This window comes from Haemaphysalis longicornis, unplaced genomic scaffold, assembly GCF_048455015.1.
Source record: "Haemaphysalis longicornis isolate Haplotype H1 unplaced genomic scaffold, Haemaphysalis longicornis Haplotype H1 scaffold_7, whole genome shotgun sequence".
NCBI classification, from domain to species: domain Eukaryota; kingdom Metazoa; phylum Arthropoda; class Arachnida; order Ixodida; family Ixodidae; genus Haemaphysalis; species Haemaphysalis longicornis.
Window position 1 is genome coordinate 149,728,548 of NW_027526422.1, and position 25,023 is coordinate 149,753,570.

At 46.7% G+C, this 25,023-nt stretch overlaps 2 protein-coding genes across 2 annotated transcripts in view; both read right to left on the minus strand.

The window, feature by feature from the left end:
- LOC144147124 (meso-2,3-butanediol dehydrogenase-like) overlaps positions 1-1,472 on the minus strand; it is a 33,283-nt gene extending 31,811 nt beyond the window's left edge. Inside the window, exon 1 of the mRNA XM_077679197.1 lies at positions 1,283-1,472. Coding sequence (XP_077535323.1) covers positions 1,283-1,319 — 37 coding nt within the window. The 5' untranslated portion in view covers positions 1,320-1,472. The remainder of the gene's footprint in view (positions 1-1,282) is intronic.
- A 3,383-nt stretch (positions 1,473-4,855) lies between these two features.
- The window catches only part of LOC144147125 (putative oxidoreductase TM_0325), a 32,906-nt gene continuing 12,738 nt past the window's right edge, over positions 4,856-25,023 (minus strand). The window contains exons 5-9 of the mRNA XM_077679198.1: positions 18,250-18,290; positions 11,898-11,967; positions 9,211-9,247; positions 8,054-8,117; positions 4,856-5,479 (exon numbers count right to left, since the gene is read on the minus strand). Coding sequence (XP_077535324.1) covers positions 5,309-5,479; positions 8,054-8,117; positions 9,211-9,247; positions 11,898-11,967; positions 18,250-18,290 — 383 coding nt within the window. The 3' untranslated portion in view covers positions 4,856-5,308. The remainder of the gene's footprint in view (positions 5,480-8,053; positions 8,118-9,210; positions 9,248-11,897; positions 11,968-18,249; positions 18,291-25,023) is intronic.

Sequence of the window (25,023 nt, forward strand, 5' to 3'; positions counted from 1 at the left end):
CCTCACACGCCGAATGATGTAATTTACATACCAAAGTCCAATACGAACTCTCCACATTTTTTCTTTGCTACGTGGCCCGTTGTCACGATGCATGGCAAGTACTGAATGTCAGGCGCTCCGTTGTCGGCATTTGAAAGTATCCTGATTGTGAATGCGATTATATCGCTGCATACCATTTTCGTGACACTTTCATCACGTCAAGTCGAGGATAATACGGCCGCTCTGCACGCCGCATTTGCTCACGACGTCACGCATTACACTCTCGCTTCTGCGGTGGAGTTCCGACCAACTTACGCCCTCGTTTCGTGGTCTATAATTCATTCTCTACTACAGCAGACCAGGGCCGCTTTCTCATGCCCCGTAGGTTGCTGATGAGGATGGCTAAACAGCAGCAGAACTCACCATCCACAGCTTGCGCTCTAAAATAATGAAGATATATACAAGGCACTTAAGTTTTATATTTTCAAATTTGGTGGTTAAATGACGCGAAACAGTACTTGGGCTTTACGTATCGCTGTTGTGAAAGGCCACAGAATAGTTCTGACCACTTGGGAATCATCAATGTACGCTCCAGTTGCGACACATAGGCGTTTTTATTCTCCCTCAATTCTATACGGCAACAGCTCTCATTTCTCTTTGGATTCTAGAGACCCTAGAATTTCTCAGTACCTTATACCGCTATTTCTGCTGAAATATGTTTATTTTCACTGCAATCTCTACATCTCTACAATTTCCGACCCAAATTTGTATCACAGGAACTTCTTTCCACCACAGAAGTAGCACAACCGCATACAAGCCGCTGCTCTTTCTTTGCTGGTCATTTCCTTCTTTTCATACCATTACGTTGTTCCCAGATTTATAAAGCCTCGAATGAGCTCCGATGGAGCTTTTCGCAAGCATAACCCGCATTTTTACGAAGACAACTCAGAAGAAGCGGAAATTACTTTGTTCGTACCCCTTGAGTGGTCTAACACGCTTTATTTCATGATCTATAGTTTAAATATCCAATGCCAACGCTAGTTTATTTTCCCTGCCGAATAAACAAATACTGATGCCACCATGCTTTTTCAACGCGAACTCTTTTCACGGCGCATAATTAGCAATGCACATCACCGCTAATATGGGCCACGACAAACACTTACAAAACAAATAGCCTTATAATCTGCTACACAGACCTCGGAAACATGTTTTTCTGATACAGCCCAATAATAATTCCCATTGAATTGTTTACTTATCTTTACCCGGTTATGTTATTATTTCCAATGCTGGTTCGACACAATACCTGTGATCAGGGCCACTTTGTCTTTCAAGTCCGGCATTTTGCAACGACGCCAGGCCCCTTGATGTGAAGTGTCGTCTTACCGATTCTGCAGCACTTGGGGGCGTACGCAGCTCTCGTATCACTCACTGCACACCCAACCTGCCCACTTCAATACACAATGTCCCTCTGTAATCACCTCTCGTATCTGCCAGACATTCCCAGTCCACGGGAGTTAGCTGTCTGATATTGGTCATCAAAAGCATGACGACAGGGACGACATCTTCTCTATGCGAAGTCATCAATTACAGCTAACGCGATTATCCCATTTTTGTTGTAAATGTTAGCATCATATCGCAAGCCTACCGAGTAACGTCGAACAAACCGCAAGGAAGAGGCGAGTGTCGTGCTGAAGAATATACAACCATCTCATACGACTCAGCCTTATCTAATAGCTCTTAGTAACAATATGGCGGTACGGTTTCCGGCCAGGGTGCATACATTTGAGTTACTGTAAAATCTCGTAACTACGAATCCCACATTAACGAATACCTCAAAGTTACGAATATTTCAGGAATCCCTGCCAGATTGCCTTTATTTTCAATGTAAAAATGTTGCAGAAGTTTTAGCGGAGCACAAGTTCGTTCCAATAAACTTTGTTCCTCGAAACCTGCGTTGTCTTTGGCAACGCGGCTATATTTAAAGCGTTACAAGGCAAGGCAATTACGAAGCAAACCAAACAGCTAATCTCTTCTCATAATTGTCACGGTGATGGCCTACGCTTCCTGTACAGCATATTTTTTAGAAACAATGCTCCAGCCTGTTCAGCCGCCTGCAGCTCCTTTTTAGCACGTTGAAGTCAGTGTGGTTGACCCACTTCAACGAATGTCGCCTGACAAGCCGCAAGCCGCAAGTCAAGCCGCAACCGCAGCCGCAATGACGGCTTCAACAGCCTCTGTTGCATAGTTCCGGCTGGATTTTCTTGCTCTTCGGCATTGTGCTCCACACGTTAGTAGCCGCCAGTTTAATGCGGAAGTCCTTGAAGCGTAAACGCGAATCTGAATACCTCTCAGATTAGGAATGCTTCACCGCAAAGCTAGCACAAAAATGGACGTGTACGCAAGCGATACACGCTGCTCACAATACCTTCGAAGTGCGTTTGATTCGACCCTGGAACCCGTTATAAAAGCTAGCCTACAAGGCTGTCCTGGACAACCGGCTACAGTCCCTTCGACCTCGTGTGCGCACGCACTCCACAGACTGCTTTGAGCGCAATCCCGACCTTCTCGTTCCGCAATAGATACCAGTTCCCGCACCCCTGTGCTTTGCCTCTAATAAGGCTGTTGCGATTCAGCGCGGAGTTCTTCGCCTTCACCCTGAGCACGTGTTATAGGCCAGTTCTCTTTTACATTGCTGGTACGTTTCATGTTTGGCAGGGAAATTAGCGCGTCCAACCTGTATTGACAAGCTGCGGACTGGCGACCGTGCGCCACTCAGGCCGGTGTGTTAGGGGCAGCTTTTGCGTTATCCGGTTCGAAATGGCTCAGCCGAGAATTTTTCGAGCAAGCCTTCTGCAACCAATGCCCGCCCTCTGGACACCCCATTTCCCTTCCTCTACAGCGTGCACCGGCTTCTGGGCACTGCGACACAGAATCTAGAGATGGTGTATTGTGCATTTCTACTTTTGGTGCCAAGGGCAATACGAGGAACGCGTGTTGATGGTTGGGAATTATGCGTATTTTTTATCGCCCTTCAGCGAGCCAGGACAGCGCGTCCTGGCCCTTTGCGAAGAACGCTTCTTTCCCTGTTTCATTTGTCATGTTTTAAGCACGCTAGTGTGCTGCTTCCAGTATCATCGCTGTTCCTTACTCGACTTACATCAGACAGGGTAATTTTGGCTCCTGGCTCGGCGTCTTCAACTCACCTGCAACCCGCTCGCCCGCCACGCTACCACGACATGACGGCGGTCGGTGCCTGTACGCCTTCAAGCATGTAACACTGCCTACGTACTGAGTTATCACAGCGCCGTTATAAGCAAACTTACGACGTTTCCTCCCCCCCCCCCCCCCCGTGTACCATGCTGTAAGGGGGATGTGGTCTGGTTGTATAAGTCGCTAAAGAACTTGCCCTGTCTTGTAAGTTTTTGCCGCTTAATTAAGGCCCATTTGCCGTCGTAAATTATGTAAGTGATGTGATGTGCGTAATCTGACTTCTCACAGCGAATTATTGCCGGGCAAGTATGACTCAACATCTGCATGTTGCACAATTAAAGACTTTCTACTCATGTCCTACTGCGTGACTCTTCCTGTGCGTTTCATCTGCGGAAGGGACGAGTCACGAAGTAACACTAATATTTTTGGGTTACAGGAAATTGTACTGGCTATTTGCCCATTGTCAAATCTTCCGCCGAACATTTCGGGTGGGTACATGAAAACGGAAGTGCTCTTTAACCCCCCTTCATCGTACACGCGTAGCACCTGCTGGCCTGTGCGGTTTTTGTGAAGAGGAGGTATCATTTGGCCATTTCCTGTTGTCTTGCCGGTTTCTCCTCTCTGCGAAATCTATACCTGGAGATTCCCCTCCATCGCCTGGGTCTTTCCTCATATGTTTCTTATTTACTGTACTGTATTCGGGGTATCCGGGTGAGATTTCTTCCAACAGTTCTTCACGCTTTCATTTCCGAAACAGGTCGTTTACCCTGTTACCACATCCCGCCACGTACTTTCTTTTTTCGGGTACGCGAAGTATATATTTTTACATCAATGTTATAATTTTTTTTGGTTCCCAATATTGGTAACATCAATTTTGCCTCCCTCTTAACAAAATGGTATCATTTTTTTGGTTCTCAACATTGGTAACATCAATTTTACCACCTTCTTGTCAGCTCGATTTTCCACTTAGTTTTAACTCTTAACCTGCTTCCACACTAATATCCCAGTCTCACCTGGTCAATCCCTCAGAGTGGGTGCGCGCAATTGCTTTCTCGGTTGCATTCATCCATCTTTGGGCTTGCACTGTGCTCTTTTCGATTATGCTTAGTCATGTAGTCTGAATAAACCGTCCTTGTCCTCCCTAATTGTTTGCGTATCACCATGACAGAATATCGGTACACAACTTCGGTCACCTGCTCGTGCTGTATAGTTTTTCGGATCAGGCCGGGTGCTCTTCGTCTTGACTTTGTTGCGACACCCTAACGTAGCTGCTGTTTGCTACACATTACGCCACTCGTATGAATTACGCCGCTCGTATGAAACGTTTGCTTTTATTTCTCTTTTGGTCTGTTCGATGCGATGCGTTGACGTAAGTGTAATGGGAATCCTATGAACCATAGTAAAGGGCTCGTGTTGCTCCTCTAAATTCCCAGGTAACCGTGCTTCGCACGTATTGTGTGTTTGGCATGTGGCTGTGCCACTACACGACACCATTTCTATTTTCCAGAAGAGAGTAGTTAAGCAGGAAGGCCTCAGATGAACACTGATTGCTATACGAGCAGAGGGGTTTGCTGGTTTAACTGTTTTGGGAGAGCCTATCTCGACAAGCTAGGCACGTTTGCTCCCCAGCTATACTTCGCCACTTTCATGTTTCAGAACATACGCCTTTTAGTAGGTTCATGAATGGTTTATTCATAAAGGACGCACAATACATTCATCTGTACTGGACCCATAGCGAAACGGTAGTGTCGGGTCCATCGTAACAGGCAGATGAAATTCAATTGTGACGAGTGAAGACGAACATGCCTTGCGTCAATAACAAATTTCCAAGAATGGTACCATCAATTAATAACCGATTCGAATAGGTAACAATGTTATAATTGACATTGACTAACTCAGAACCGAAGTTTACAAATTCATATTCACAAATGAAATAACCTATGCACAAGTACGTTTTCTTACTCGTGGGGTACGCTTCAGAACTCAACGCAAGTTCACATCGTGTTGACCTGTAATGAAGGTGTGCTTCTCATGAACATTACAAAGCCAGCAAGTACGTCTTCACATTGCGGCCTTGGAGTGTAGTCGCCATGGCAGGCGATCTGAAGCATCTGCCCCACTATTCTCGCCAGAGGACGGATTGGAGAAGCAGACCCCCGTCCACAGGCATGGTGACGCCGGTGACGAAGGACGCGTAGTCCGAAGCCAGAAAGGCAATGCAGCGTGCCACTTCCTCCGGCCTTCCAATGCGGCCCATGGCGTGTGCACCTTTGGTGCGCTCCTCCAACGTCTGCAGAGAAAGGACGAGTGCGAAAGCTCTGCGTAACAAATGGAACGCGGGCTAGGCTACACCGCTCCGACAGATCGGTTTCACAAGTTCTACCATAATCGTCTCAATAGTTACTCAGCAGTCTCCATAGAAAATACTCAATTCACTTGGCGAGGCCAATGAAATAACGTAATGGAGCGCCGTGAAAGTGTGTGAAAATAATATGGTAAATGATATGTTGTTACACCACATCATGCATTTGTCTACAGGAATGTCTACCTAAAAGACATGTTCCCAGTAAAGGAGCCATGAAGACTAAACACAAGTTTGGTTCATTGAAAATACGGCCTCGTTATAATTTTACTGATGCCAGTTCTAACGTCAACTTCGCTCAAATAAGCTCTATAATTAGAAAAAAGAGAATGGCCATGCGACCCACTCGCTCATTTCCCGCAACAGAACCTATGATGTCATACCAGCCTGCTCTGCAATTGGTGGAGGCCGGCGAAAGCAAACGCAAATTAGGCTGAGCCCATAAGCTTGCATAACGAGCTATTAGTGCTTAAATTTAGGGCACCTTCTTTTTAAAGCAATAAGAATGGTGGGACAAACAGTGGAAGTTACGAAAGCACATGTAAACATATAAGTACTGAAGCGTACTGCTATTGGTGTTGCGCGCACTATGCTTGGTTTAGCTGCACAGCACTGCGGGGCTTTGGGGTTGTCTCAGACGACACTGGCCGATTGACGCAAGCAACAGTGTCTTACGTGACCAGATTTGTGGAGCGAGCACTACGTTTCACGAAACGATTTTCTCCCAGAAGAAAGGCAAGCCAGGTTTAAATACGGTCAAAAACAAACCAAAGGCAGAAAACGGCTTACCACCGTGTAGTGTCGCCATCAAGTTCAGCAACGTAAACAAACTCGCGAACGCCGCTGTAGGGTACCTCGATGCCAGCGCCGCCGTACAGGGGGGAGACACCCTTTGAACGGTCCCGTGCCACCGCAATTGGGTCAACGTGCTCAACGCCTTGGTCTTTTCGTTTCCCACTAGACCCAGCAACGCGAAACAGATAAGATGATTCAAACTTCGCCAGTAAACCGCGTTCCGGCGATAATTTTAGCGTGGTTTTGATACAATGACTTTCTTCGGCGGTGAGCGAGTGACCCAAAATGGCGGCGCCAACGTATACGTATCTCCGCCATGAACGGCGGTGCGTGAATTAAGGCACCATCGGCTGCCGAGCAGTCAGTTCCTGTGATGTCATTGCAGACCACGAAAACACACGATTAAGCGGTAAAATCGAAGTTTTAACTTAACTTGATTGATTTCTCAGTGAATAAAGGATCGTTTGTATCCGGACAAGCGCTGGGGGCACTATAAAACACGAAATATTTTGAATAAAACAAACTTTTCTTTTGTATTGATGGCTCCTTTAAGGCACCTTAATTATATCTTTCACAGTTCACAAAGGGCAATGTACAAGCTCGTGCGGGTCGTTGTTACAAGCTCTGTTAGCGACCCGCAAAGACAGAACTCTACATTAAATAGCTCCGTTGTCAATATTGCGTTCCGAGTGACACGTGGACGTGATAGCACGAGAGTGGAACAGGCGCACACCAACCCCGCAAAACCCTAGTCTAGGGAAGCTATTGGACGTTCCAGTCTTCTTGGTGACGCAATTCTTCCCGTCATACGGAGAAACGAAAGCGATGAAAGACACATTCACCTGGTTGCACCAAAAAAGCCAACTGTCGTGATTCGCGTGCAAAAATAAAAAAGGGAAGAAAGCGATGCAACTGCGGTGTGTCCGCAACTAAGTTGTAAGTATTGCCAGGCTTTCGTCCTCAAAGACCCTGAGCAGACTTTAGTGCCCCGAGATTTTTTTTTTAATCTGAACTCTTTAAATTGCGTATTAGGCAAGAAACCCGCTGCAGGCGTCGATTTCCACGTCGGAGGCGTACCGAAAGGGATAGCAATTCTCGCACCACCTCCCCCCATTCCGTCTCCAAGAGGAGAATCCAGACACCCTACCACTGGGTTCCTTGCAAAGTCTCCGCTGCTTTGAACCGCGGAACATTTGGTGCCATGATGCTTCGAGCTGCCATCCGAGGAGCGTGCTGGCCATGTACGCAGAAGGATCACATAGACAGCAGCCGGAAAAAAGGCTCGGAAACATTCATGCAGTCTCCGAGGCATGCAGACCAAAAAGAAGCGTCACCCAGAAAAGGAACGCCTTTATTATGCAGCAAAACGTTGCGCAGCCAACGAATGTATGCTGCGCAAGATTTTTCGAACACGCGAGTCAAGGCAACGGCGAGTGTCGGCAATTAAACACGACGAGCGTCGTAAGAACGGCAACCCGAAGCGACAAGAGGAACAAATATGCCCCGCACACTTTCGTCCCAACCGCGTCATGCCACGACTCCTGTGCAAACTCATTTTAATGGCCGTAACTTGCCCTCCATTGTGCAGTGCAGAACACTGACGTTAACGACGATTTAAACATCATTGGACGCTTCGCCGTACGTGTATTCCCGCGTATGCGTGGGATAGGTCACGTTTCTTATAAGAGAAATGCCTAGATCACCCACCTTAAAATAGTCCTCGTCAGTGTACCCATGTGGTTTACCTTGAGTCGTCTTGATGACTGCAGGACTGCGAATAAAAAGTGCAACAATACTCTTGACTTCTTCGAATGTTATTCTTCCAAGACCTTCAAATCGCAGAGTACACTTTACGGGCGCATACATGTGGCACAATGTCTACGGTTCTTTAAGGCAAATCCGCGCCCTCAGCGAAACAAAATGCCCTTCCGTAATGTTTAGCTTTACCCTCAGTAGCTAAGCAAAAGCGCTGCTGAGGGAGAGTTCACCGCTTCAATTCCCGAAAACAAAGCAGCTGTTTTTGAAAAGAGGCAAATTCAAACACCTTCGTGTTGAGTCGTTAGCGCGCATTAAGACCCTCATTGAGCCAAAACATATTCGCACCTCTCGGCCATGCATTCTTCTTGTGCGAGGGGAAGTTTCGATGTCGAAGCGTTTCAACAAACAGAAAATGTCAATACATTTCAACAAACCTGGGCTCAAGGTTTGCTAGGAAATTCATGTAAACTTCTAATAATTGCATTCACATTGCGGTGCTTCCAGATTTATTTCACTCTAAAATGTCACTGCACGTTTACAGCTTAAGCCTAAAGAGTGTGAAAGCCCTTGTTTCGTGAAATTTGTGTGAATCGATAAAGTATTATAAGAGGGAAAGCGCCGTGAGCGCAGGGTAACTTCCGCTTCTCGTGATTATTTTGCGTTAAGAATCCACCGCTCATTTAACTCCAGCAACATATGCTTGGCAAAATTTTGGGATGGATGTTTCAGAAGTTTGGGAACTATTATGCAACCTTCTCTAGTAATTTCTTTGGTTTGTTGGCACGCGTATGTTACCTGATTAGAATTCAATAAAAAAATATATCTTTTAGCCGCGTATGTTGTACAGTTTTAACAAAAATGCCTAATTTAGCGCAGCTTGCATTTATTTACCCGACATTTTTATATCGCATATGATCTACAATGCCCATGAAAAACAACAGAGGGTAAGCAAGTCTCCAGAGTTCGCTCTTAGGAAAGGCGAAAATGCCCACCGCAGTCTCCTTAGCCGCCCACATTGCCAGCGTCGACGTGCTGACAGGCAAAAAGCTGATATCAAACCTTTGTGGCTGTTGTTTTTCTCTTTCCCGTACGTATAATCAACTTACTTGACGGAATTCACGCGTACCCCGTATGGCGCGTTCTCTGCAAAGGAAACAAGTCATTTTGTTCACAAAGTGGGGTGTGGGACACAAGCAGCTCGGCAACAAAACATTTATACGCAACCTCACTGAAAGACGGCTTGGAAACCGATAAATCCCTCGCAGAAAACTGCCTACAATATTTCGCTCTTGACACCCAAGTGTTTGTTTGCTAAATTCGAACGAGTGCACTTGTTTATTCAGCACAGCTGGTCGCACTTGAAACCTGATGAGAAACTGGGTAATTAAAAAAAATTGGTTCGCCTTTTTGATGTCAAAACTGCTAGCACAATAATTTTTAATCGCAGATAGTTGGCCATGTGGTTACGACCACGACGGTAGCCACGAAAGGCAGAATTGGGCGTATGTGATTGAGCTATTGCCGCTAGCTTGCTGGTACGGCTCATAGCCCATTATTCAGGGCAAAGTAAACATCGAACATATGCGAGGCAAAATCTAATTGCGCAACCGAGAGCACCAGAGCGCTTTCAATTTAACATACATGTGGTAGTTTTAACATGAGCGCAAAAAAACTACGCATCAAAAGCGCCGCCCAAGAAAGACGAAATAACAGCACTAAGGGGACTTCGGGCTCCTTCAAGCAGATTAAACATTGAGGAAATACGTCCTCTGTCACAATAAATGCAGCAGTTCCAATGCAAGGAAACTTAATTTACTTGAACAAGCTTCCTTTTTTTCGTCATAGGAGGAATGAGAGGGAACGAGATGAGCGTGAGATGTGTGAGCGTGTAGACAAAGGGTAGTTACCCGGCAGAGAGGGCCGAACACTGTCACCTTTCGGCGACATTTGCCGCGAATGGAGCCGATTGCCCGCCCGCATTTTTTTAATGGGATACTTGTAGTCTGTTAGGGACCATCCGTTCCACGAATGGCGTTGCTTACTACCGAGCGAGATACAATGAAGAAGACAAAAAACGTTTGCATCCCCTCCGTCCAACGACGACGATGGTTGAAACGCGAAGCTTTTTTGCTTGCGAAAATCAAAAGGCGAAGGGCCAAGGTCAAGGCAGCAGCAATCAAAGTCGAAGCGTTAACGATCAAACTGAAAACCACCGCCTGAGAGTCAGATGTCAGGCGTAAACTACCACAGTGCGCGCTGCCTTCGAGTCGACGCCCAAACTCAGGCGATAGCAAATGAATCCCAAATGAGGGAGCTGAGCGACCCTCCCCTTCCCCCCCCCCCCCCCCCCCCACACACACACACACACACCCATCGTTAGAGCATCGTCGCCGTTAGACGGAAAGTATTTGAACTTTGAAGGGAAAATGCGCTAAATGTGTAGGGTGTGGTGTTGTGTGAATGAAGAGGGGGCAGGTATTTACTCAGCTGAAGTCCAAAGCCAACGCCCGTGCAACAAACTCAAAGGAAATGCTGAGTGACCCGAATGCGATGATGGCGCAGTACAATTGCGAAAAAATGATGACGATGCAATCGGATAGACGTAGGCCTCACAAAGCGAGCTACAAAGGTTCGATTCCGACCATGCGAAGCGTTTTTTTTTTTTTTCCTTGTTTCATCGTCATCATGTTCCCTCCCATTGTGCAAAGTTGGCTTCCTGAAAGTGCGTTTCGGTTACGACACCGGAATCAGCGACACCACGAAAGCTTCGCTCTAAAAAAAGCACCGAAGCTTATGTAGCTTGGTGATGAACATGACAACTATTGCCCCCTCTGCGTTACAAGTAAGCAACCCGTAAAGGTACGTTTTGAATAAAAACAAAATTCTTAAAATTTTAACGTTTTCCACAAACTTTTCTCAAACTCAAAAAATGAATTAGAATTTCCCTCATAGTGGAGTACAATTTCTTCGCGCAATATTCCACACTGCACATAAAACCAAACAAGGCAGCATCGTGTGCCCAAATTTGTCGCTCCTACACTGAACGAGAAGAAAATAAGGTCGTGGGTGCCGAGGAGTTGCGAATGCATGATTGATAAAATCACAGGAAATGCACGGTAGAATAAGAGAAAACAATTTTTTTTTATGCCACACGAACTAAGGTAGTCGTGAACTTATAATAATTACGCTGCGCTAACGTTGTATTTGTAATTCTTGCCACGACCTTTTCAGTTCACGCCACACTCGGATAGCTGCTACAACATTTATGCTAGCCTACCGATTAAAATGAAGCCCTATCACAACAAGGGAGCATGTTCCGCATGTACGTAGCTCATGATTTACGACTGAAAATTTTGAAAAACCATAACTGCCAGCACGTGCTGTGCGGATGTTTGGTGTGACTTCTGCTGAAGAAATTCAGTAATGCCTATGAAGCTAATGTCTCTAATAGTAAGCTAATCTAATCTAATCTAATGACTCATTCGTCACGCGCATGTTTTGATCTGACACCTTTCAAGGCATAAGTGCAACATCTGTGTTTACCCTCATTCCATACACGACTTCTTCATTTGTACCTGCTTGCACGCGCGTGTTCTATAGGTGGTCCCACAAACCTTTTACGCGGATGAAATCTGTTCATATTCTGCTTTACAACACGCATTTTCCATGTTCTCCGGAAGAGCGAACTGGTGCGACATCGTGTAGTTTAATATCGTAACTTTACAGACCACTACAATAAAACGAAGGAAGTCATGTTAATCTAAAGAAAAAACATAAATACACAACATCTTACCGAGAGCAGCGTGCCGCGTCAGCTGGTCCAGCCCGCTCTTTGAGACGCCGTATGCAGCTGAGTTGTGTATCTGTAAAAGCGAAACGGTACCCAGACTCCTGGCTGCAGATTCTAAAAAACAAGTTACATATAGATGTCTAAAGAACAGGAAAACGAGCTATTGGAGCCAGTTGTATTTCGAATCTCACTCCAATATTTATCTGCATACCTAACCATCTGCAATAAAACGTCATAACCGGCGCATGAGCTGCGGCGCAGCACGTTACGATAAAGAATTGGCTCGCTGTGAATAAAAATTATAACCCCATACGTCTCTCAGGATTAATCTCAGAGCCTATCTTTGTTACGTCGCGGGGGTGGGTTCAGGGATGTCGAAGAGTGTAAAACGTTCTGCAAGCTACTGCAGACTCTGTAAAATTGGCCCCGTTCTTCCTGATTAAACGCACCTGGTGGGTTTTGAAGCGCTGTGCTGAAAGGGTATGTGAGTATTGGAATGATGAAACCGTTGTATGGCCCCTATTGGTGCATCTGGCCCTTCTTCAGAGACTGTAGGAAGTGACGTTGCCAGAAGCTAGCTAGGCCTACTAATTAGTGTACTGGCTCAATGAGAATTGCATTTGTGTTAATGTCATGCGACCTCCATCTCTCCCTCTGCCTCACACGTATGATCAAAAGTGTCGGCACATCTGTAGCAGCACCACTGATAAGAAGTGCTACGTTATTTATGTAAGACTAAAGGGATAAAAAGAACATAGCAGAAAGACGATTCATTCACCCCAGTTCAGTTATATTTAAGGATTAGTCTGAGTCCGAGCCGTACAACAAGGCAGACCTTCATAAATCTTCGGTTCGCACTAATTCGTGTGTTGGCTTCCCCGGGATAACTTATGGCGGCGCTTCGGGAGCGAAAACAAGTAAAATATGGCACTGAAACGGTGGCTACCACTATTCTTGAGCGGCAGAAGGGTAACAAAATAACCTGCGATTGTGACGATTGTTTGTTTCGTTTTTACCTTCAGTCATTGCACACAACTGTGAAGGTTACGTATTGTGTGGTACATAGTTTCCAATTTTAAGGCTTTAATCATCGGAGCTACAGCTGCGTTATCATGCGCGGCGTGGTGGAGGGCTCCGACTTCATTCAAACCACCAAGAGATCTTTAAGCACACGGGGTCTGCCCTATGTCTTCTTTGTATTTTGAGCCTAATTCAAGACCCAATTTCTTCTCAACTGCTGCACATAGCGCATTCGGGTTATTTTCAGTTTATTCGATGTTATGCACCTTGCAGTGGAGCTAGAACTAAGTATACTTTTTGAAAGATAACAGTCACACACTTTTTTACTAACAGAGCACGTTTTTGTTGCTTTTCAGAAGGAAACAGTTCAGCAAACATAAGTAATTAGTATGTATGTACTATTCTAGTTCACATGCTGTGCACTGCAATCACTTGGTGATAGCTAAAAGTCAACCTTCTATCTTATCAAGATATTATATAAACGAAGGAAATGCACAGAAAATTAAATACGAGATATTAACGGTCAAGGATAAGAAATCACGTTGAATTCATTTTTTTCAGAAACAGGTTCTACTGAAACATTTCTCAAACAGCCAATAGCAAAATAGTCACTGCTGGAGTCAGCTTTTCGCTTCTTTGCTTGTCTTCTTGTTTTACAGATTTCTTGGTGATATCTTCGGTCTTTTTTTTGGCAAAGTACAGTCCACTACAGTCCACCTGACCCCACCACATCACTATGTTGAGCCCTTGTGACATGCCAAATTCCTTCACGGCGTTTACGCGGAGCACACAGCCTTCGTTGAACGTTAAAACAGCTTCGAAGGCGGCAGTTTCGGCCATGTCCACACCGAGGAATATGCTTTCTGGTTCATGCTACTACACTTCATCATGTTACAGTACGTTTTCTACTAGTTTTCTACTAGTTCGCGGACTCCTCCACAATTCCTGTTGGCGCAGATAGTTGTACCTGACTTTTAGCATGTCAACATAAACCAAAAAAAGGGGGAGTAATACGGACGGAAAAGCTGGGAGGATAACCAGGTGTAGAGACAGATTTTCTATCCTGCACTGGGGTTGTCGGGTTCAGGAAATAAAGATAGAGCACGCGAAAGGGAAGAGATAGAAAGGGGAAAGCGCGCACTCTATTCGCGTTTTAAACGCTTTCTTGTAAGCTGGTCTCTTTCAGGAAACGTATAAGGGCTTTCGACCCCTTTTGCGAAGTCGATAGTAGGGACAGATGACCTAAGATAGCCTCCACTCTGATAGGTCCATCGTCTCATCGGCTGAGCTCGGTTGCAAGCACGCTTTTCGCCGATGAATATTTGGGGAAGCGACACAGCCCACGCTGTAATGCCTGTTCGCTCCACCAGGCGTTGCATTGGGCAAAGCCGGCCATACTGATGGATGAGGAAAAAGTAGGCTTTCGTCAAGGCCACTTCCAACCACAAACACAAAAAATTAAACTGTGATCGAGACAGCCCCCACGGAAGACGGCGCTAAGGCGTTCCTGGATACACATACACGGGGATCCAAAACGTCTGGTGTGTTCCATTCCGAATCATGGGGTCATAAACTGCGGCAGAACATTCGACAGAAAATTTAAAAAGCACACCAAGTAAAAAGTTGTTGTTTGTATTTGAGGCAGAATATTGGCGTTTCTAGCGCGATGCGTGGGCGCCCGTGGGCACCCCATTACAAAGATGCCCTTTCCTATTGGATTTCTGTACCGACGACGACACTGAAATCAAATAAAAAGAGACTTGAGGAATATCTCCACGATCACTAAATTCTTAAACCTAAACAAATTATATTAGTGCGTAAAACCAGATTGAGCTCCAACTTCACACAAAGGGCACGGTCTGTTGTTTCTCCGCATATTATACCTACAGCAGCAATGCTCTCCCTATAGTGCCTATTTTCCTTTTTTCCCCGTGAGAGGGGAAGGCAGAATGAGTGCCGATAAAACACTAGGTACACTGGATAAAAACGCGTTCTGCTGCGCTGGGCTCACCGCAGCAGAGTGGTTATTTGATCGAAAAATCTGCGAGGGGACGGCGGACGCCGGACAGAGTTTAGCATATCTTTCCTTTGGTTATGGAATTACTGGTATTAATTTTCGCCCACTTTATTTACAAAAAACGATAAATATGCGCGGTGTAGCAGAGTGGTAGACCGCCTGGTTCGACTAAAAGCGAATATACTCACTTACGGGTAATTATATACATTTTTGTAACTGAAGATATAGGAAGAATACATCCACTCCTGGTTTTCTTGTTTTTTGTTGCGCATGTTGGAATTTATGAAACACAAGAGAAACAGACACCTGAAAAATGCACAAAACCGCTTTAGTTAGTGCATTCATGTGATTTGATCAAACAGTGTACCAACAGCCATCATACGTTTGTCGGTGATTCCCTTTCAGTCACCTTGTTCTTAAAGCAAAAGAATCTTACCTGCCCGACAAAACAACCTACAAGCATGTACCTTTGTGGAGGCTGATTGTGTTGTCGTGCCGATAAACCCCAACAACGCATCTGTTGGTGTTCACTAATCGTGTTGGCGAGCCATTTAACTTTATCAAGGTTCAACTCCCTCTTGGCCCACTACGCTGTTGAACGGATAAAGTACCGGTAGAACTTGTTGTTGGCCCCACAGGATTGCTATTTGTTCAACAAGTCGCTCTTGTTAGAATTTTTGACCGGGTCATGGTAATCATGGTACTCGCGCCATCTGTCCTAGAGAGCGGGAGCAGGACAGAGCACTTGCTCATTTTGCTTATATGGGCAGCATCATTCGCCAATACGCCACCGGTTATTCCGCAGTGACTAGGAAGCCACTGGAATATTATTCCATGGCCATCTGGGACAGCCCCACGGTATTTTTTCTAGACTCTGCCGCCCGTTGTTGCAGAGGGCCGTAGCGCATGGCTTCGAGTAAGCTTAGTAAGGCGGCCTTATAATACAGCAAGAAAGTACAGTTGTAAGTAGGAGCTCCAATAATATGACCAAGATCCCCGCGAATGGCTTCAAGTTTAGTAGCTATCGATCTCATGTCATATGGACAACACGGAGTCGAATTGTCCATGCTGGAAACAGGGAGCCCATAAAACTCAAGAAGGTTCTTGCAAAACAGAAATGCAATATCTTCCACACATTTTAAATGTTTTCATTATTCGGGATTTCGCGCGTCATCTGTGTAATTTGTTTTGATAAATTTGCGCCCACTAATGTGTTTTAGAATGGTCTATAAGTATGGAGTGGCACTGACTGATTAGACCACATCAGTTATGTTTAGCTAGTGTTCTAAAAGGGGCCCTGAAAGGCGTTTTGAGCCCACTAAATTAACTAGCGCAATCGTTAGTCGCGGTGGTCAACGTCATCTGTGTCAAGTATGATATTTTTACGGCAGCGGAAAGCTCACACTTTTGTTAGTTTGTTGCCTTTGGGGAACTTTTTGGAACCTTACTACGCAGCTGTTATTCAAGAAATGTCCAGTTAACCAGCCAGACATCCTTGAAATCAGGTATAAAACATTCATGTGACACAAAGGGTGTGTCTCAATGTAGGATACAGGTTATTTCCACAAAATCTCCATTTTTTTCGTGGCGCAGTGAACTAAAGCCTTGCGCCCACTAAATCCAAGTGACGGGTTCCAATCACGACCGCGCGTTGCTTTTTATTTCTGCCTTCTAAGTGGCATGGTTTGTGAATCGTCTTGGCGAATCCAAAACAAAACTTTTTTTGGTTGAACTGTTGAACTACCGTTTCAAACGTATATGTACCGTTTATGCTGCAGTAATGGGCTCGTACGAATTGTTCAGTTTTGAACTCGTGTCTTTTATATATAAAAAAGCAATTGTACTTTCAGAAGGGAAAATACTCATGAGTGTATTTTGCAAAATCGGTACGTCTTCCTATAGAGCAAACATACTTTCCTCCCATCCACTTAAATAACGCACAAGGTAGGCTTGGGTGGAGGGGGATGTATGGCCGTGTCCGGCAACCGAACTCTCCACATACGGCAACTGGCAGCACTGAGCACATAACAAATGGACGAACAGCCTCTATAGACAGAAAATAGGCCCCAGGCCATCAAGAGAAAAAACGAGGGTGGGATAATTGTTTCGTGGAATCATAAGCGCAGTCTCGCAGGCAGGCGCGCACGGCTTCAAAAACCACACCAATGATCTGAGACCGCTCGTAATATCAGTTACAGTGAGGTTGCCTTGCAGTTGATAAACGAATGGTCGCGTAGAAGTTTCCCGGAAAGTAAGGGGGAGGCGGAAATGGAATGCACGTCGAATTCTACTAAAAGTCCCCGTGCCGTACCGTGCAACCCTCCGCCTGCTTTTTGTTACAGCTGTAAATGTGTGGAAACGATCGGAATACCGGAATGTAATACTGCACCTGCCTGTGTATGCGCGTGCATGGCGTTACCACAACACATCCAAGCTGCACATTGGCGCGAACGAGCGGCCAATATATCAACCGACGTCGGTTCTGAACGCGTGTACAGCTGACCAAATCTTAAACCAGAGTGCGCGAGCGGCGATTTTTCTGTATCATAACGCTCTTCAGAAGGAGCAGCCTAGCAGCCTAGGCCGAGCTGCGACCGGTTTGTGAACCTGCACCTAATCTTGACCTGTTTGCAACTTGGCTTCCGTCATACGGCGCTGACGGGTAAAAATTCGACGAGCGCGCACGCTAGTTAGAGATTTGGCCGACTGACGTGCTCACTCTGACAAATTTCGAGGCGATTCTTTAGTCATTCGCTCACATATTTTAGACACCCATATGTACCAAGGCACGTCGTCCCTGCAAACGCGCGGTGTGAGGGTCGTTCTGTTTTCGCGTGAACTTACGGAGTGATATGGAAGCGTAAAAGTCTCGCCCCATTCCTTCCATCAGCTTTTCCAGCCGTGAGCGGAGTGCAGGATTCATAGGAAAAATGCTAAAAAAATGGCCCAAACGGAACGCAGTAAGTCAGACGGTCCCGTCTCAGAGCGATGCTGCGGTGCAGAATATCGCAGTAGCAGACGATGCCGGCAACCGTATGTTCTTGCAGACGTCACCGAGAAGCGAGGCATCCTTGGCAGTCACGCTAGCGCGGTGCCAGGAAGACGAGGCAGTGCGGGAGAATCGCGGCGCAAGCTAAAATGCGATGTTTTGACTTGCAATAACTCCACTGATACTCATCACTATGAAAAAATCTTGAAGTGGGTGATTGCTAGGACAGTGATTTACGTGAAAATGCGAACACCCATGTATTGGCGAAACCTCTTCCAGGACCCCTTTAACAAAACCGTATCATGAAAACGCAACAAGCAGTAACTCACCACTGAAAGCGATGCTACGCTGGACACGTTCACGACGTTGCCTGAAACAATCAAGACATCAATGTCAAACAAGGCGTGAAATCTCAAGCCGGGAAGACATGGTTCATAACGTAGTTGATTAAAAAGTTACACCATCTTCCCGAGAGAAACCATGAGGTGATGCAAAGCATCACGGTGTTCCCTTTATTTTCACTTGCGTTGGTTACGCACATCGCGTGAAAGTTGTTGGAAACTCCGCATCACCTCAGGGTTCCCCTCTCGCAAACGGCTGTGTTAACTGGTTGGCTGATGCTGGCTGAACTTGTGTCAGCCAATACGCTAGCAGGACTGTCGGTACTCATTAAACGCCGGAGCGAGACTCATTCTACGAAGCAACTGAGGCAGCGGCGCGTGCACGCGGTTATATATAGCGCTGGCGTAGAGAGGAGGACGGAGGGAGAGGCGCACATGCACGCGTTATCGTGCAGCTGGCGTGGAGAGGAGGACGGAGGGAGCAGCGCATTATCGCACAGCTGGCGTGGAGAGGGGGATGAGCAGGAGAGCTGCGGACGCCAACGGACAACGTACAATGGACAACAGACAACGGACATAGTCCCGAGCAAAAGATGCTTTGCATCTAAAAGCTGCTGATTTAACTGACGTGAGGTAAATATAGGTCCAGTATTTGGTCAACCCCCGAGGAACGCAACATGCACCGCAACCAACGAGATGCAAAAAGTACCCGATGACACCTTATGAGTTGTGAGTGCAAAAGCTATGAAGTGCCTTTACGTCGCTCTGTGCTACTTTCAGTGTGTCCGTGGACGCCACAGCCAAAGAGAATCGTCCCTAGCTACTGGTGGCAGCTATCATCGTCCCTGGTCAAACCCAGTCAAGAGGTAAGGGGTAGGGGCAAATTTGGTAGATTATATTGACGTCTAAGCTAAAATCAAATTTTTGAATCGACCGTAAGCATCTGGCGACGGTAGTCACCCTTCACTGAGTGGGTATGGGAGCATTGAGTCGCCTTTGGTTGGGAGCAGCGTTTGCTTCCGCATACGGGTTTCTCATGTGGATGGTGAATACCGCCTTGTGCGAGGCTTGGAAGCTTGAAATACAATCGAACATGTTCTGTGCCTTTGTCCCAGACTTGATTCAGACCCATTGAATGGGTTGTGCACATTGTGAGCGAATAGGTTGAAGTCACAGCCAATTAAAAATTGCAACAGCCATAATATTTTCACGCTCACTGCAATCATCAATGAACAATCCACCTTAGGCGCTACGTCCTTATGCCTATATTCAGCCTTGCCGTACAAACCTAATGTTCAGCCTTACAAGCAGCGTGTACCGCTGTCGAAGTTTTCTAATCTGAACGTCACAACTCAGTCTTCAGAGCCATCCCTATTCCGCTATCACTATGAGGCGCAGTCGAGGTTTCGTGCTTGCGTCGCATTATGGAAGCCCTTAGTTCTAATGCACTCTCTCTAACACTGGGCGATAAACTACGTTTCAGTAAAATCCCCATGCGCCTGGTCCTTGAGTTTGTATAAAATGTGAATTTTTTTTTTCTACCAATACGGAAGCATTGGTTCTACAAATAGGGAAGCATTTATGTTTGTTTTAGTCGCCCAATTATTTGTACCCATTGTATTATGACAATTAAATGTGGTAAAATCCCCGGTTATAAACTTTTGGTGCAGACTCAGCGCCTTACACGGCTGGTGCTTTCTCACTATATTTTTCTGCGTTTCGAACTGTTTGGGGGATGGAGAGCGTTGCGTTTTGAAGGTGGTTGTTAAGATACATATATTTTATTTCTTGGTTTGTCTGATTCTACTTATCAATGTATTTCTTGTAGTTTTCAAAGTTTATTCCACTAAATCTCTCAATTTGCAAGCAAGGAAGGAATAAAGGTAAGGAAAGGTAGGAATTTCAACCAGGCTGTGGCCTAGTTTACTATCCTACCCGTGGGGAAGGGAAACAATGGGAAAAAAAGATGAAAAACAGTAAAAGAAGGGGAAGGTAAGGACAGAGCGTAAATAGGTGTGGCCAGCGTTACCACTCTGCAGATGATAGAGTTAATTGACTTCATAGAGAGTAGCCTTTTGTGCTACAATCTTCTGTGGAAGTTCGTTGTTTTTAGGAAGCACAGGAGCGCGTTTGTCGCCTTGTGGGTAGATGACGCTGAAGGCCAGTGGCCCACGATTGTCTCCTGAGAGAACGGCCGCCGAGAATCGAGCTTTCGTAAAGTTCAAGAGAGTTGCCCTCTTGCAGATGAAAAACGTGGACATTCGCTAAGAAGATGCCGTATAGCCTCCGGTGTGTCACAAACTTCACACGCCTCGCTGTCTTTTTTTCCATTTCAATCAAATGGGAGTAAGCATTTGTGAAGGCCACTACAAGCCACAGACGGCAAAGAACGCTTGCATCAGTCAGTGGGAGGCCTAATAGCAGGGGGCGCTGAAGATTCGGGCCCAGGGCATAAATAGGAGAGCTCATGAACTCTTGGGTAATCTATTGGCTATCGTGGTCTCTCGGGCAAGTTTGCGGAGAGTCCTAGCGGCCTCCGTCCTGGATAAACGAATAGATATGGTCTCCGACTTTTGCTGTGCAAAGCGGGCGGCAGCGTACGCACTTTCATTGCCGACAATGCCGCAAAGACTGGGAAGCCTCTGGAAGACAATGTCATGACCCGCCTGAGCAGCATGGTCATACAGGAGTCTTATCTCGGCCAGCGGCTGTTCGTGAGGTCCACGGCAATGGGCTGACTGGAGCGATTGGAGCGCAGGCTTCGAGTCACAGAAGATCGCCCATCTTCGGCATGAGGCTTGCTCAATGGTGGGAAGGGCGCAACGGATGGCGGTACACTCTAGCCATTGATGTGGTGGTATGGGCTATCTTGAATTCTGGGGTGATCGACACTCGTGGTATAACCACGGTGCCGGCAGAACCACAGGTTGTTACCGCGCCATCGGTGTGAATATGGCTGCGGTCACTGTATCGCCCGTGTAGATAGATGAGAGTTAGCTGCTGTAATGCTAGCGTTAGACAATCTCAATTCTTCGTTAGGCCTTGCATAGTAAAACATACTCATGGCTGCATCATACACCAAAGTGGGAGCATTGGCCTCGTCGCAGACGTATGGTTGGATGGCATGCTAGTGATGTGGGTAGCTACAACCTTTCGGAAAGATGCATGGGGGTGTTCTGATGCAATACTCTCAAGGTGGTGATCAGGCAATCTGGTTAAGTGCCTCAAATGCGCCCTGACGGCATGAATTGTCCCGTAGGTGGCAAAGTGTGATTACGGACCACAGCACTGGTTGAAGCTGTTGACGTGCACCGTGGTAGGCCAAGGCAAGTTCAGAGGGCCTGAGTTTATATTCCTTGCAGTTCCTGAATATTTGTGGGCAATGTACCTGAAAGTACAGGCAGGCTGTACCTTAGGAAGCCTAAGAACAGTGAATTATATAGCTGCAATATTGATTCCGTGGGTGTTCCCCACGTATTACCGCCAGTCAACTTGGGAATATGGGTTACTGCAGACAGCCGCTTCTTCATACAACGTACGTGGGGGCTCCATGAAAGGTCTTTATCGACAATCACGCCGAGAAACTTGTGACATTTCACGTAAGGGAACCTTTCGCCATTAAATGACTGTTGAAAACCAGGAAGCAGGCGCGGGTTAGAGGACACCGCTTTATTCACGGCTTTCAAGCGGCTAGCGATATTCGATAGAGGAAGAAGATGTCTCGAGCCGTGCTGCTCGTGCGGTGGGTGCTCGTTGCCTCTTCGGTTTCGTCGTCATCTAACCAACCAGATCACATTTTGTAACAGGCTCCGGGCCGGTGCAATAATATGTATCTGGTTGGCTTCAGCTGGCTAAAATCTTTAACCTGGCAATGGATTGGCGATTGATTGGTGCTTCCGTAGTCGAGAAGAACTGGAGACTTCATTGGAGTCATTTCCGCAGGGCTCAACAAGAGCAGGTCTTTGTTCCGGCGGCCTAATTGCCATGGGCTGTCAAAAAGGTGCTCTCCATGCTTCCATCTTGCACAAAGAGTCTCAGCCGATGAAGCTTCAGGCGCTGAAGTGGAGCATAAATATTCTGCTTTTCGTTCGTTTTCGGTAAGGACTTGTGAGGCCCATTGGCGTTCTTTGGAACATCCTCCTTTGTCTGTAGTTCTTGGTTGATCCACCTCCAAAGAAGCCTTTTGCTGCTCAAACACTGGCTCTTCAGTTGCTGCTTGCGAACATGTCACTTCTTTTGAAAATTTCGCGTCTCCAGGCACTGTAAACCCAAAAGCCGTTTCCTGGGACGTCTCTGATTCAGCCGTCGATGTGGACATAGTCGTCAGTTTTTCTGGTGTTGGTCGTTTCCAATTTGGATCGCACAAGGAAGTTATGTGGCGTCCTTTGCAATTCCGACATGAGAGGCTTCTTGCATTTTTGCAATTCTTGGCGCGGTGAAAATGTCTGGCGCAGCGAAAGCAACAACCTTGTTTTCTTAATTTCGCTTTCTTTTCTTCTAATGTAATTTGATCGCGGCAGTCTTCTGTAAGGTGGTCGTTCGATTCGCAGAGAAGACATCCATGGCGGGATATCGTTAACGTTAGTGCGGAAGAAGAACCTTGCATGTTTTCTTTGACCTGGTTCCGGTGGGGTTTTGTTCTGGCAGGCATGTCTGATCCCGTCATTAGTGAAGTGATCTCCCGACTTCGCACTTCCAGGTTCAAAAGTTCAAGTAACTTCGATACTTCACCAGCCTGTTCTTTTCCCTGTGCTTGTGGCGTCGTTAACGTTAACTGGTTGAACCTGAGCACGAGCTCATAGGGCAACTTCTGCAATAGTGCAGTCTTCAACATAATGCCGTACGACTCAATATGTACTCCGAGGTTCTTAAGGGATCTAACATGAGTGTGTACACATTCATGAAGCGTCTGAAGGTCGTTCAAGTCTTCGCCGGAAGTCACTTTCGGGAGGTTTAGCAGTTTGCTCATGTGGTCGTTAATTATGAGGGTTTTGTTTCCAAAACGTTGCTGCAACAGTTCGATGGCTAAGGGGTAGCTGTCGTTAGTTGTAGGCAATCCGCTGATTACGCCTTGCGCTTTCCCCTTCAGGTAACTGCGAAGATACTTGAATTTGTCAACGTCTGTTAGGCACAGGTTCTTATGTATCGTTGACTCGAACTGGTCCCAAAATGCAGGCCACCGTATGAATTCTCCGTCAAAAGGTTGGATCTCAAGTTTGGGCAATTTAACTTGAACTCGTTCTTGAGGTGACGTTGCGGCCTGTACCACACCGTTAGTCGTTAGAGTGCATGCGGCTGGAAGATGTCTTTCAGCGCGGAAGACCATGCGTGCAATAGAATCTCTGTAATCTTCTACAGTTGCCAGTTCATCGTCTAGTTCGTCATCGGGAACGAGGTCCTCTATCTCTTTGTCTAGTTCGGTTAAAGCAACCTCTTTCCGTTTAAGCATATGAAGTTGCTCAGCCAGCTCACCGGTCGGTAGTGGAGTCACCTCCATCATGGACTTCATTTCGCTGATTACCCTTGTAGTCGAGGCGCGAAGCACATTACGCTTCCGTTTCGGACGATCCATGATGGGGCTCCGTACGTAGAGATGGCTCTGGCGGGAGCTGGCTCGATGCGCCGTTCGTGACCGTTGTGTCCTTTTCAATGGGCCTGCTTCTTCGGTGGGGGTCTCCAACGGTGTAATCCTTTCATCCTGGTCACGGCACCAAGTTGTTGAAAACCAGGAAGCAGGCGCGGGTTAGAGGACACCGCTTTATTCACGGCTTTCAAGCGGCTAGCGATATTCGATAGAGGAAAAAGATGTCTCGAGCCGTGCTGCTCGTGCGGTGGGTGCTCGTTGCCTCTTCGGTTTCGTCGTCTTCTAACCAACCAGATCACATTTTGTAACAATGACAAAGGGTACGCATTCATGGGCTTCCGTGAAAACGCAAGCACTGCGCATTTGTTGGTAGACACTTCCAACCTCTTTGTGTGCAGATAGGAAGTGGTCAAGTCTGCAGCCTTTTGCAGGCGTGCGTGCACGGGCTGTCGTGTCACTCCATCTGCCCATATGCAAATGTCAATCGGCAGACGAACGGTTCTTGGAAGCGAAGTTTCCAGCCCGACTAGTGTTAGGTTAAACAACGCGGCGCTCAAGAGGCCTCCTTGGCGGAGACCTCGGTGGGTATAGTGTGCAGACGTAGGGCCATCTTGAGTCACTAAAAAGGATTACCTCCCCGAAAGGTAACTCAGCACCCACTGGTAGACACGACCGGCAAGCCCCACGGCCTGTAGTGCCGTAAGATTGGCATCGTGCTCCACATTGTCATATGTTCCTTCAACGTCCAGGAACAGCGCAGTGCATATGCGCTTGGCGCGTATCTGCTGCTGCACAAACGTTACCAGGTCGATGAAGCAATCGATGTACGAACGGCCACGACTGAAACCAGCCATGACTGCTGGGTAGACATTGCAGTTCTCGAGGAAGCACTCCAGACGTGCCAGGATAACTCGTTTCATCAGCTTTCCAACGCAGCTGACAATTGCTATGGGTCGGTATGCCGCAAGGTCCAGCAGAGATATTCCAAGTTTCAGGAGAGGAACAAGGCGACTATACCTCCATTTTTCAGGAACTATGCCGTCACACCATGGTTCATTGAAATATTTCAAAAGGGCGTGCCAGGCGTTGTTTCCAAGGTGACAGAGAGCGGTATAGGTGATTCCATCGGGCCAAGGTGATGACGACCGCTTGCACAGAGCCGTTGCCGCCTCCAGTTC